Genomic DNA, 13401 nt, shown 5'->3' with positions numbered 1-13401 from the left:
AGATCAAATCCTCTCGAACGACGTCCACGTGTTTCATGTATTTGGTTTTGTCGTGAATCATCTGGAAGTAGCGGGAAGGTTCTGTCAAATATTCCGTCTTGGGTAAACACGGTCGTTGTGCCATTTTACCCCACAAGCAATTTTACATCACTTTGGCAAACGATCGCCTGCCTTCGTTTTTTTCGATGTGGTCTAAAGAGATGCCTTCTTGTGCGTAGTATTTCTCCTTGAATTGTATTTGGTCTTCGGGAGTGTGACACCAGGAAGGATAGCCGCTGGCTTCTTGTTTCAGTTTCAAAAAGGCATCCACGTAGTCGGCGAAAATGCCTTTCTGAGTAGGGTCACCCTTGTGGTACTGTTGTGTCTTGGGAAAGTGGCAAATTTCGTACACTTCTAACAGTTGGTATCCCATGTCCAGAGCTTTGAACAATTCCACGCTGACCCAGGTTCCCGTCAAGGCACGTTCTTCCTGGCTGTGATGGCAAGGTTGGTCCTGGTTGCACGTTTCGGCACAAGTACGGCACAAGGGAAACATCAGTTTGCCTTGACAATGGTGAGGTAAGACGGGATGGTATAGGTTCGTGGGAGGCAAAACTTTACACTTGATCAAGCCTTCGTATTGTCGAATGTTTTTCAGGTCGATGTGTTCCGTGAACAATTGCGGGTGCCCTACAGGAAAGCGACAATATTTGCACACGTAGGGATACAGCGAACACACGTCCAAGTATTTGATTTCTTCTCCTTTCTCTTCGTCGGCTTGGTACAGCAAACAGGTGGCATTGGTCCTTCCTCCGTACAAACTATCCCTCGGGTTCAGCGGGTCCATGAACTGGTAACTTTCCACGAGGCGTTTAAACTCGGGATCGGTTTTCAAACGGTGATCGTACTCGTGTTCCCACATTTCCACCACTTGGTATCCTTCCTGTTCTAACTTTAGGCGTCGCTGACAAGTGTCCTGGTACAAGTCTTCCATGGTTCGTTGCAAAAACTGATTTTTAGTGTCACGGTCAGGGTAACAGACGGGACATCCGTGAAATAAGCAACCGTTAAACTCGTACACGATCTTGGGGTTTTCTAAGTCCCAGCCATCTACCGAATACGTTCCGATGGTCTTTTCGCCTCCTCCGTTGCGGGCATGCTGAATCCATTTGTCTTCCTTGTCGCACAAGTAATGTAACCAACATAGGGCTTTGACCGAGTATTGACGCTTGACATAGTGGGTCGTTTGAGGACTGATGACAGCCACGGTGTTTTCAGGCATGAATCGTTGTCGATACACTAAGGAACACGCTTTGGCAATGGTGCAAGCTTCTTTCAAAGGATCGACCCCTCCGTGTTCCATGAACAGTTCTCGAAATTTTCCACAGCAACGTCGTAAAATGTCCACGTCGGAACGACAATACTTTAACATTTCTTCCTGAAAGTCGAAGGGGTCAGAGGCATGAGCCTGGTACCAAGCGTAGAAAGCTTCTCGTTGTTCGGTACGCATGTTGTCGGGGTCGTAATAGTGAGCCTCAGGCAAATGGGGTAGAACGGCGTGTTGATTGGCTTCCGTATTGAAAAAGTGTGGAAAGTACCCTTTAGCCATTTCTGTCATTCCAAACGTTTTAGGCATTCGACTCAAAGGCATGGCCAAGTAACTCATTGAATCTTTAAACTGCACTTGTCCCACTTGCATGAAAATGATTTTGGGTCCGTTCAAAATCACTTTAGGACGTTCGGTGCCATGTTCCGTATAGTACCTCAAAAGAAACTGTCCATCGTATCCGGAGAAATTGTGAGCCATCACCGTGGCATGACGATGACAATCTCCGTAACGTTCGATGTCCTCTTGGCTCCACGTCTTGTCGATGGGGTTTAAGACCCATTGGGCAAAATCGGCTAACGTGTTCGGTCCCCGAAAGATTTTTTCACGCCCTCCAGGAATCTTGCTGCAGTGAGGGCAATGACTGAAGATAGGTTCTTGAATGCACTTCTCGCACGCTCGATGAGCCACGCAGAAATTAGGAATGTGAATGCCAGTCTCTTGCATGCATTCGAAATCGAAAAAGATGAAATTGCCTTTCTTCTTGTGACCGTCCTCTTTCTCTGGTGGGGGTTGGTATTTTTGCACGTAACATTGGTGTTCCAAGTCCACGATGTGGTGACAAATGTGACATTTTTTCTTTCCTCGACATACGTGTGCCTTGGCATTGTTGGTAAGTATGCCTGTCCACACGTAGGGCACAATCTCAGGAGTTGACAAGCACATTTCTTCTGTGAACCTTGTGTTTTCAAATGTTGCTGGTAACAGGCAGGGCTGACAAACGTGCGCAGACAAGTCGAACAAGGCACTGGTTCTTCGCTCAGACAGGGTGGAGAGGCCAAACATCCTGGGCATTTCAATCCACAATTCTTGTGTTGCTCTCGATTGTTATAACCATAATCACATTTCTCACAATAATAACTGTATCCCAGGAATCCGGTGATACTGGTAATGGTATCGAAATGGTCATCGTGATAATAAAGGTGAATGTATTTTCCGTCCTTAAAATCCTGGCCTCGAAACAACAGTGACCCGCGCATTTCTTGAGGGTGCACTTTCAAGGTGTAGCGTGGAGCTAGGGCATCTTGCAATTTTTGCATCTCAGGAATGCCACAGGGTGTGTCTTTGGACAGGCCAGCTTGTTGCAGCAGGAGTTCTGCTTCGTTTCGTTGTTTGGTTCGGTTCGATTTTCGAATGTTCTCCCAGGTTCTTTTCCATTCTACCGTGTCGTTCTTGTTGGCATAGGTTCGTCCCACCACGATGGCACGGGCTAAGCACATCTGGTCTTGAGGGTTGTTAATTCGGACGAGACTCTTTTTGGTGTTGCGAAGGTCGTTCACCAGTAGGACCTTTTTGCGTCCTGTCCCTTGAGGAAGAGAGACGTGAGCCATTTTCAGTGTGGCTTTACCATCGGTGATGTCAAACTGGTCATTAGATTGTTGTACGTGTTGAATCTTGTCCATGACTTTGGAAGGGGTTAGTTCTGCGGGTCTGCTAAACTCGATCCAAACAGGGGATTTCAAACCGTCGTGATCTATGGATAGTGTCAAGCGATCGTCTTCTTTGGGTTGACATTGTCGCTTGAGTGCGGTGAGCAAAGAATCCCACATCTCGGTGATAAACACTTCTGCTTTCTCCAAGGGTACGTCGGCCTTGAAATCTTTAAACTTCACCGTGTAGGTGTAAGCCGTGGTTCTAAATTTTCTAGAGGAGCGCTTTTCCGTCTCTCGAATGGAATAGTACTTTTCAGGGTTGACTAAGGGTGGTGAACTTGGTTTAGAGGGTTCGGATTCTGGTTCACTCATGTCCTCTTCAAAATCACTGGCATGAATTTGTGCCAAGATTTCGGCCCTGGTACGAGGCGATAGATCACGTTTCTGCCTCTTACTTTCTTCTTCTTCTTTCTTCTCGAATGAATGGGATCGTTTCATCTTGAGTGCAAAACGTCAAATGACTCAAGTTCAAACACCATAGACTAATTTATAGTCATGGCAAACCAGCGTATATAAAAAGTTTGTGTCTTGTCCTTTCACTATTCATTTCACTCTCAAACCGAGGAGAACGATGGAAGAGACTACCCAGATGGAACGTTTCGTCAGAGCTTTGCGAGGGGTCATTAGAAAATTCTCTTCAGACCAGCCGACGGACTACTCTCCTTCCTTTCGAGATAAGAATCAGGATACTTGCTATATCTGTCAAAAGAAAGGGCATTGGTCTTCAGAGTGTCCAGACCGTCAAAAAAGAAAAAAAACAGGGGCTAAAAAAGACAAAAGTCAAGATACCTGTTATTATTGTAAAGAAAAAGGACATTGGTCTCCAGATTGCCCAAAAAAGAAACAAGAGGAGTCAGAAGAAAAGAAGGATTCTTCAGAAGAAGAGAGGGATTCTTCGGAAGAAGAGAGGGATTCTTCGAAAGAAGAGAGGGATTCTTCAGAGGAAGAAGAGGAAGAAAGAAGACAATTCTATTTAAAAGAAGCAAAGAAACAGGAGAAGAAAAGAAGAAGGGAAGAAAATGAGGAAAAAACGGTGAAGAAATTTAAAAAACAGAGAGACTAAACAAGGAGAAAGAAGAAGTCAATGAACTTTTAATTAAAGTGTTCTGTGGTGAATTGTGAATTGGATTGTAAAAAATGGATAAAAGAATACATGAATGATATAAGGTAAGTGTCTTTGAGTTTTGATTTTAAAATAAGAAGCTACACTCACGCACTCATACACAGACACGTACTATAAGGGTAAAATGGGTGGGGTTTATTTTTGAGTTATTGGCAAATTGAAATTGTATTTCTTTTCGAGAAATGTGGGTGGCCCTGAAAAGGGCTTTTTTATTTTGGTGTAGGGGTGAGTTTAACCAATCAACTTTAACTGCCTTAAGCCTTTGCCACGGCCAAGGCCTACTTCTGATGATTGGGTTGAAATCACTAAGGGTGGTACGACAGGCTTAGTCACAGGGTTGGCGTGTTTAGCTCGGGAAGGTCGTATTCTCTTCGGTCGTGATAAAGAAGTCTGATACATTTGTTTCAGACTTCTTAACTCCGCTAAAATGTCCAACAGTACCGTAGCCGTTTGATTTTCACCCTCTTGTTTCTTTGCTGCTACTTCTTCTTGCTGTTGTTGCTGTTGTTTTTTTCTTGCCTCTTCTTGTTGCTGTTGCTGTAGGAGAAAAGCTTGTTCCGCTTCCTTTTGTCGTTGCATAAATTTCTCCAATTCTTCTTTCTGTCTCTGTCTAAAATTCTCCACTTGCGGTAATGAAGAAGGTAACGAAGGTTCCGGAACAAATTCTTGCGAGGTAAGAAAATCCACAAAATCCCAATGTACCTCTTCTGAAAGTAAGTCCGGGTTCCCTTGGGCAGTCTCCCCTGCTGGTGCACCCCAATGGATCGTTTTCTGAGTTTCCGTCATGTTGAATCACTGTCTCATAGATTGACTGCACACAAGCGCTAGCGAATCTATATAGACCAACTGACGTCACAGACTACTCTCTTCGGATTGGATGCGGGCTGACTGAATTTTGTAACGCGTGTTTGGATTGGTGAATGAACTCAATCCGTTTCAATCCTGCCTCTACCTATAAATAAGCGCAGTTCAGTGCATTGATTCACTTGTTCTCGTTGCTTCAAGATGTGGACCGATGTGCAATCTTCTACGCTTGTGTCTTCCATGATGTTCCGGACGGACACACCCATGTATGTCCGATCCAAGTGGACCGTTGTCCACAGGACAAACACCAGCCTGTGGATACGTAGGATCTACGTAGAAAGACAAGGATGCCTGAAAAGAGTGCTGATTTACGGACGAACAGTGAGACGTAGCCATAGGACAAGAAGAAGACCAATGCGGTGCCATTTATGTTAATGAATACATTAACATAAACCCAAAGGCCCTTTTCAGGGCCAGCCATATTTCTCGAAAAGAGATAGCCTTTCCATTGCCTACCCCTTTTTTAAAATTTAAATTTAAATTTAAATTTAAATTTAAAAAAATTTAAAAAAAAAAAAAAAAAAAATCCCAAAAGCCCAAACTCTATTCCCCATGTTAATTTCCCTTGTCCCTAGACAGACCCAAACTCTATGTTAAATTCCCATTGTCCCTAAAGTGACCCACGATTTCTCTCCATGTTAAATTTCCATTGTCCCTAATCTGACCCAGGGGTCTTTTTAATGCTAAGTCCCATTGTCCCTAATGTGCCCCACTTAACTACTGATGAGCTAGTTGCTCATGCAAAATATTATTTGATATGTGATGTAGTTGTTGCCATACATTTGGAATGGCTGTATTCAAAAGCTCGCAACGTGATCTGCTTTAAAAACATTGTACATGACAAGCAGCCTTAAAAAGTGTAAACAATCAAATTAGTTTAACAACAGATAAATCCGTTTCTTGACATACCGAAAGCATAGCGATAACAATTCTATTCAAAGCGTAATGCATACATTTCACAGTATTAAAAAATGCAACTGAGGCAAGCAATAGAATAAACACTTCCACACATCGTTAAATCCAGCTCTTTCAGTTAATTACTTCATTCTTTCAAAGAAATCATTTAAAATAGATGGGTTTTGACGAAGTAATAAAGTTGATTATTATTTTCCAGTACAAAAATGATTATGCACGTGGGGTAGTAAGTAATTAAGTAAATAAATATCAATATGAGCGCTAGCAGATCGAAGAAGGACAGCTATATTTGAATATTAAGGAGAAAATCAGAAGTTTGTGAGGGAAGATGACAAATCTTAACAAACAATGCTGGATAAATCTGATATTTTTCATGGTTTTACATGAAATTGCTCTAAGTTGAAAGCAGAGAAAAAAAAGTTGTTCACTTGAATTGCAAAAAGAAATTTCAATATCATTACCTGCTCCACCTACAGATAAAAGAATTATATGTGTATATATATATATATATATATATATATATATATATATATATATATATATATATACACACATGGGTATGGGCATCTGATCAATATTACTGCAAAAACCGCCGCCATCATTCTTATTTACCACCAACTTAAATCCTTTTAACATCACCTCATATGAGCAAACACAATATGTTAAGGAACTCGAATATAATATCTCGTGTAACTAGACTATATATGTAAGTTCCGTTTTATTTATGCAGGGGTATTGGATTAATATGTTCTGTCAGAAATTAGTAAATATTTGCATCTATATGGATCACTATTCTCACACTCATACACTTACTCGCTTATTTAAAACACAAAAAAGGGGGGGGGGGGCACACCAGACAGATGCCCCCCCCCAACAACAAAAAAGGGTTTTCATGTATTTTTGTATCCCCCAAGATGTGTGTGCTTGTTTTCTTTTATAACAAAGAATTCTGATTAAAATTTTAGTTTATAATTAAATTTTGAGAGGCTATTTATTGAGCCCTAGTGTTTTCTAAAGGTTAGTAGTCCGAAACATGGGTCTCATCCCCATTTTCAGATTTCCAATCCTTAATTTTTGGTGATCTTTGCCGAGGATCTCCTATGTCCCGTGTATGCTATGTGTATCAATTTTTGCCAGTTGTCTTAATATATATATATATATATATATATATATATATATATATATATATATATATATATATATATATATATATATATATATATATATATATATGTATGTATGTATGTATGTATAAGACATTTCAAAATCATTTGTTAGCCTGGTACAAATTAAGATACTTTTTAAATTATTTTCAACTTGGAATTTTGGCGAGAGGAACGGTGTACTACAAGTTGAAATTAAAATAAAACTTAGTATTTTATGTGAGTGACTATGGTGTGGCGTTTCTCGCATTAAAATCTATTTCCAGAATGAGGCAGGAATATTCGAGTCGGGGTCCGCACTTTATTTATTTGTGTTTCTCCCGATTCGAGTTAGGCCTCCTCTCTATTAAATTTATAATCTAAAAGAAGTTCCGAAATGGTTTATAGACTTGTTAGTTTGTTAATAGATGGTAACTTATTATTCCCCGTGTTTGTGTTGTATTGTTTAATTACTTCATGTGGGTTTTTCTGATACTCTTTCGCAGGCTTGTCCACTTCGCGAAGGGCCTTGTGACGTAGCCCTGCGACGTCTGTGCATCGTACTTTATCCACAAGAAGGTCCCCTGTTTCCCTCTTAATACATTAAACTTTCTATTTTCAATTTTGTTAGTCCTATGCTATTTAGTTACCCTTTGTATTTTAAAAGTGTTGGTTAGAATGAGAAAAAAAAAACAAACTAATATTCATACAATTTTAAAGAAATTTTAGTCATGTTGAAGGGAAGTTGGAAACGTATGTCCGAGTTGAGGGATGAGGTGAGGGCTCCAGCCCGCGCTCTGGCGGTGGCACACCCCTAGTGGGTAGCAAACCGAAGCCTCTCCTCCCATCCCTCCCCTCGTTCTCGTTTACCCCCCCCCCCCAGCACTTTACATTTAAGTATTTAATATCATTTAAGTAATAGCCTAATTTTGAAAGGCAAAATCCCAGTTTGTATATTTGTTTACTAATGGCAGAGTAGTATTGAGGCACCGGAGGACCCCCTATAATGTTATTCTTTTGACGGATAAAAGCCAGAAAATGTTTTCCTGAGGTGAGAGGTGATGCCGGGGCGCCAGTCCGCATTTCGCGGTACACGCCCTTACGCGGGCGGTAAACCGCAGCCCATTCTCCACCTCTACCCCCTGGTTAATTGCTATGAGTGCAGGCTATCGTCCTATTGTGATAATCTGCCCACAGGCCATCATGGTGGCTGTTATATATATATATATATATATATATATATAGCTCCTCCGGTACCTCTCTCTTTTTTAATTTCCATTATAACTCCTACTCTATCTTTTTGTGTCTTTTCACATTGCACCATTGTATGTATCTTGCTAAATGGTGCTTTTTTACACAGTGGACATTTAGGCGATACTCTGATCATATGCCGTCGCACTGCCACCTCTCCTGTCAACCACGCATTATGCATGTATTTGAAGCAGAGGCTTTGAATTTTTAGGGAGCCTAGTTTAGCCCAGTGCCTCCATGCTCTGTCCAAATTTATGTCTATATTTTCTTGTTCCACCTTGCAACTGATTCTTTTTGTAATTTGTTCCCTTACCCATTTGTATCTCAGTTTTCCATCACGTTCCCATAATTCATGTGCATCCCTGGATTTAACTAACAGATCTTTCATATATTTCAACTTTCTTGGGGCTTCCAGCTTTTTCGTAAGTTTATTGTTTTTATAAATACCCCCCCCCCCCCACCCTTCTCATTGTAAACCCAAACCAGTAGATGTATAGCCCTTCCCAGGGCGATTTCGGTTCAGAGCTTAATTTTTAAAACCTATTTAAAATGTTTGCACATTTTATTAATATTGGGCTTGGTAAGGCTAATCCTCCCCTCTCCTTTGCTCTATAGAGTTTCTTTATTGACATAGTGGGTATTATAACCCCATATAAATTTAATAATTTCATTATCTATTCTACGTATTTTGTTCTTTTCTATATCTATAGATTTTAAGACATAGTTGATATTGGCATACACATGTTTTGGCCACTTGGGCCTGCTCCATTAGGCAGAGTGGCGTAAGTGCCAAGATATTCACATTGTTTTCTTTTTTCTTTCACATAATTTTGTACTTTTTTTATTTCTCTCCTTTCCCCAAAAAATTGCTAATGCTTTAACTCGGTCTTTGATTAGATGTGGGGGATTTACGGGGTGATTCCCCCGCCAGTTAGCTATTTTTAGTATTTCAGTTTTGACATGGTTAATTCTAGACCCTGAAGCTCTTCCGAAATTTTCAAATTCCTTTTCGAGATGTTTCAAGGAATTTTTGTCTCTTATGAAGTTAGTACAATCGTCAGCATGTTGGAGCATTTTTATTTCTTCACTTAGGATTTGGATACCTTCTATATTTTTTATTCAGTCTTATTTTGATGCTTAGAATTTCAATTGCTATAACAGCATTGATAATGGGCATCTTTGCCTCACCGATCTTTTAATGTCAAATTTCTCAGTGGCAGTCCCATTTACCTGCACTCTTGCAGTGAGTTCTTTTTACAGGAGTTTAGTCCAATTTTAGAAATTATTTACAAAACCAAATTTTTCTAGTACTTTTTGTACATAGTTTTGTTCCAATCTGTCTAAAGCTTTTTCTTGGTTTTTAAAGTGTCCCATTCCTTTATAATATCCTTAATTCCCTTGCTAGTAAAATTTCTTATCACTACTTGGATTTCTTCAATATATTCTTTTTCTTCAAGAATTTTGTTATTCATCTTTCATGTACCCTTTCCATATTTATGTTTATTTATTTTATTCATCTCCAGGTAAATCAATTTATGATCGGACACTTTGATATCCGTAATTCCTATGTTTGTATATACATTTTTGTCATAATTAGTATAGTAGAACGTATCCAGTCTACTACCCTTATTCCCCTTGTATTCAAAAGTAAAATCCCTTCTATGTACATTTAGTCTTATATATATATATATATATATATATATATATATATATATATATATATATATATATATATATAATGTTTTCTATTAAAATGTGCATCATCCTTCCAGTAAAATTATTCCCTTCCTCTATTCGCTTATTTGAGGATCGATTGACTGAATGATTGTATTTTTAGTAAGTTAATGTTATGTTACTACTATTATTATCATTATTATCGGTAAATGTCTTCATGATCACTGTAGGCCATCTAAAAAAAACTCGAAAGATTCCCGCCCCGGTTCGGAAGTACTGTTGAACACCGTTTTACCCCAGCCTTCCATTCCGGTTTTAGCTAGAAGATTTACAATATGGCTACTAGCACGACCAGTGATGAGCATGCTAATTTGTTAGAAAATTTTATAGACAATGTTCGCGCAGCTTTAGCACAAATTGAAGGTAACATCAAAATTATATGGACAACATAATTTTTTATTCTATAAATATTCGTACTGCACTGTAGTCTACTGAGTATTATTCATTTCATATGACCAACGTGACACCGTGATTTCAGAACGATTGACCCAGTAAGTGCAATCACTAAACTGGTATTTGATCTGGGTTACTTAAAGGGTAGTATAATAGTTTTCGTTTACAGAATATATATCTGTCATTATTTATCATAGATATAGTTCCGTAACATAACGAACAATTGTGTATCACCCTCTCAAGGATTGGCTTATTCGATGCCGTGAATGATCCTTCGCTTTGGATTTACCTATCAACACCAAAATGTTTACACAAAACATCCAAGTATACACAAAAGACACCAAAATATGTATTTGATGCGTGTAATATACAAAATTGTAATTTTCTTTTGGTTGCATGTATTACACGAACATGTTAGAAATACAGATGCGCGATTGTTAAGATTGTCATAATTTGGTGGCGTTTTTTTAAAAAGAATTTTTTTAACAGGCTCATGTGTCAATATATTTCAAAGCTGAAGAGTCATTTGACCCATAATCTGGGCAATCAGATTAAAAATCTCGATAGTCAAAACTGAAGTCAGTAGCCATTTGTTTTTGACAGCCATGAACTTCCATACGGGATTGTTCATTATTCTTGGAGCAGACTGATGTTTAAGAATTATTGTCTCATGTTGAATACAGAGAAACACATTTAGTATTTGTAAGAAACAGACCAGCAAAAACTAACAGACATGAACATTACTGATTTTTGTGTAATTGTTGCTAATTATGTATGAATGTGTGTTTATTTGGTGTATTTGAAACAGGTATATTTTATACTTTAGGTTGGACCTATCCACTACTGCATTTCATAACTGTATTGACATTTTGAACCCACATAAATTCACTATTCCACTCTTACTTTATTATTTTTACAACTTTAGGAGATTGAGTCTTTTTCAGAAATGTTACTTTATGTTTCTTTGTAGTCTGAATATTGGAATGTGCATCAGTAGCAGGTTGTTTCTGAAATAAAAAATACTTTGTTAAGCCATCATGATTTAATGGTTCACAGATTCATCAATAAAAACACACAGGATGGAATTTCCACGTGTCTCATAATATGAGAGTCACATTTGAAGGAATTGAGAAGGGATATGATTCCAATTGTACGTTAACTTTTCATACATGATGTGATTCCGGTGATATGTTTCCAACATTCCATCTGCTACGTCATTGATGCGTGCATTCAGCTATATAATACATCATTATTTTTGGTGTACTCTTTTGAAAAGATGGAAATAGAGGTAGAAGGTACACAAATACTGTATCTTGGTGTTGTTGGCAGTGGATATTTGTCTTTGTCAAAATGAACAAAGTTGATGGTAACTGGTTATTTGAAAAATTAAATTCAGACTTGAATATTAACATCCAGTGATCAACATAGCAAATGGTACTGAAGAGGCAATTTAGGCCCAAGAGATATAGGTGTTTCTTGTCAGCCGACTGTCGATGTTTTCACTGCCAATACGAGTACTCTTTTGCCCCCAGGATATAAAAAAAATTATTAACAAAATTCCCCAAATTGATTTTTACATCTAATTGAGTCGGTTTTGCTCAGTATTTGAAGCGCTTAGTACATTATATAAACTAATTATTATAATATGTAAAAAAAGAAAGCCTACCTACCTACTCTAATTTAAAACCAGTGCAATAGGAAACATTTTTTTGTTGTTGCCTTATAGCAGTGATGTGACTGCTGATTTTAATGAAAACATGGTGAATTTTGTGTGGGGATGGTTATTTTGGGAGGATGGGCGAGTTGAACCTTTCTTAGCTGGGGGCCAAAACATATGAAATGCTAAAGTTTTCATACAACCTGAGCAAGAAGAGTTTGTTATCTATAATGATGCTTGTTAAATGCATATTTTCAAAATGTCTACTTACATGGCCATGGGTCACACATTGTGAAGGGGTGGGCTGCCTTTGGATTGAACACGACTGTTTTAGACGGTGCAGATTGTGATATTGACTTTGACAAAATGAACAGAGATGATAACTACTTATTAGAAATTTTGATTTCAGAACTGAATTTTAATGTGTGGATATCAAAATGGACAGTACTGAAGCAACAAGTGCTGACAGTAATGTGGATACCAATTTTGATGAAAATATAGACAATTTTGTTGGTGAATCTGTATTTTAGGAAGTGTATGTCATCATCTTAACTACATTGATATGACTTAGTGGATCATGACTAGTTCATTGCAATTTTTGACTTGTATATAGATGATGATGAAGACGGATCTTTTCTACAATAAAACCTGTCTTGCATGAACTCTGCTGTGAGTGAGCACCTTATTTACTACTGCGATTCTCATGCACAGATCAGTTTTATTATAGAAGTGCACTGTTGTCAGCGACTGCCTGCAGAACATCATAAGTAACCATAATTTTTTAGCAAACAAATGCATTTTCACACTGCTATCAATGACTATTTCACAAAAACAAATGAACACTGGCAATGTTTATTTAATCCATTGTAACCACCACTGCATAGGAGTCTCAGCTGACAAAATGCAGATTGTTCTAAAACAGCTCTGCCATGCATGACTGCATCACAAAGAAAGATATATCACACTGGCCTTATTTAATCCTTTTAAGCAATTACCATTTATGAGAGTGTTTGTGCTACAGTGGCCCCCCGGTTATACTGCCACCCCTTCTGCACTGCATAAGTGGCCTTATGAAACAGGTGGCCTTTCCAGAGGGGGATTATATATATATATATATATATATATATATATATATATATATATATATATATATATATATGTATATATATATATATATATACATAGTAGGAAAGCTACATGTATGTAACATAAAGCGGTTAATATCTTCATTTAAAAGTAGCATTAATTATTAAAATGTTCTTCTTGTCTTAAAAACAAGCTATTTCAGGGTAACATGAATTAAT

General features: G+C 38.3%; 1 protein-coding gene across 1 annotated transcript in view; it reads left to right on the top strand.

Annotated features, from left to right (window-relative positions):
- The first annotated feature begins 10299 nt into the window (after positions 1–10299).
- LOC149779857 (cyclin-D1-binding protein 1 homolog) overlaps positions 10300–13401 on the top strand; it is a 50308-nt gene continuing 47206 nt past the window's right edge. Inside the window, exon 1 of the mRNA XM_089936528.1 lies at positions 10300–10410. Coding sequence (XP_089792654.1) covers positions 10323–10410 — 88 coding nt within the window. The 5' untranslated portion in view covers positions 10300–10322. The remainder of the gene's footprint in view (positions 10411–13401) is intronic.

Source organism: Sinohyriopsis cumingii, chromosome 16 (genome assembly GCF_028554795.1).
Source record: "Sinohyriopsis cumingii isolate HCF-2022 chromosome 16, ASM2855479v2, whole genome shotgun sequence".
Classification (NCBI taxonomy): domain Eukaryota; kingdom Metazoa; phylum Mollusca; class Bivalvia; order Unionida; family Unionidae; genus Sinohyriopsis; species Sinohyriopsis cumingii.
Note: the sequence above shows the minus strand (reverse complement) of the source record. Positions and strands in the feature narration are given on the sequence as shown.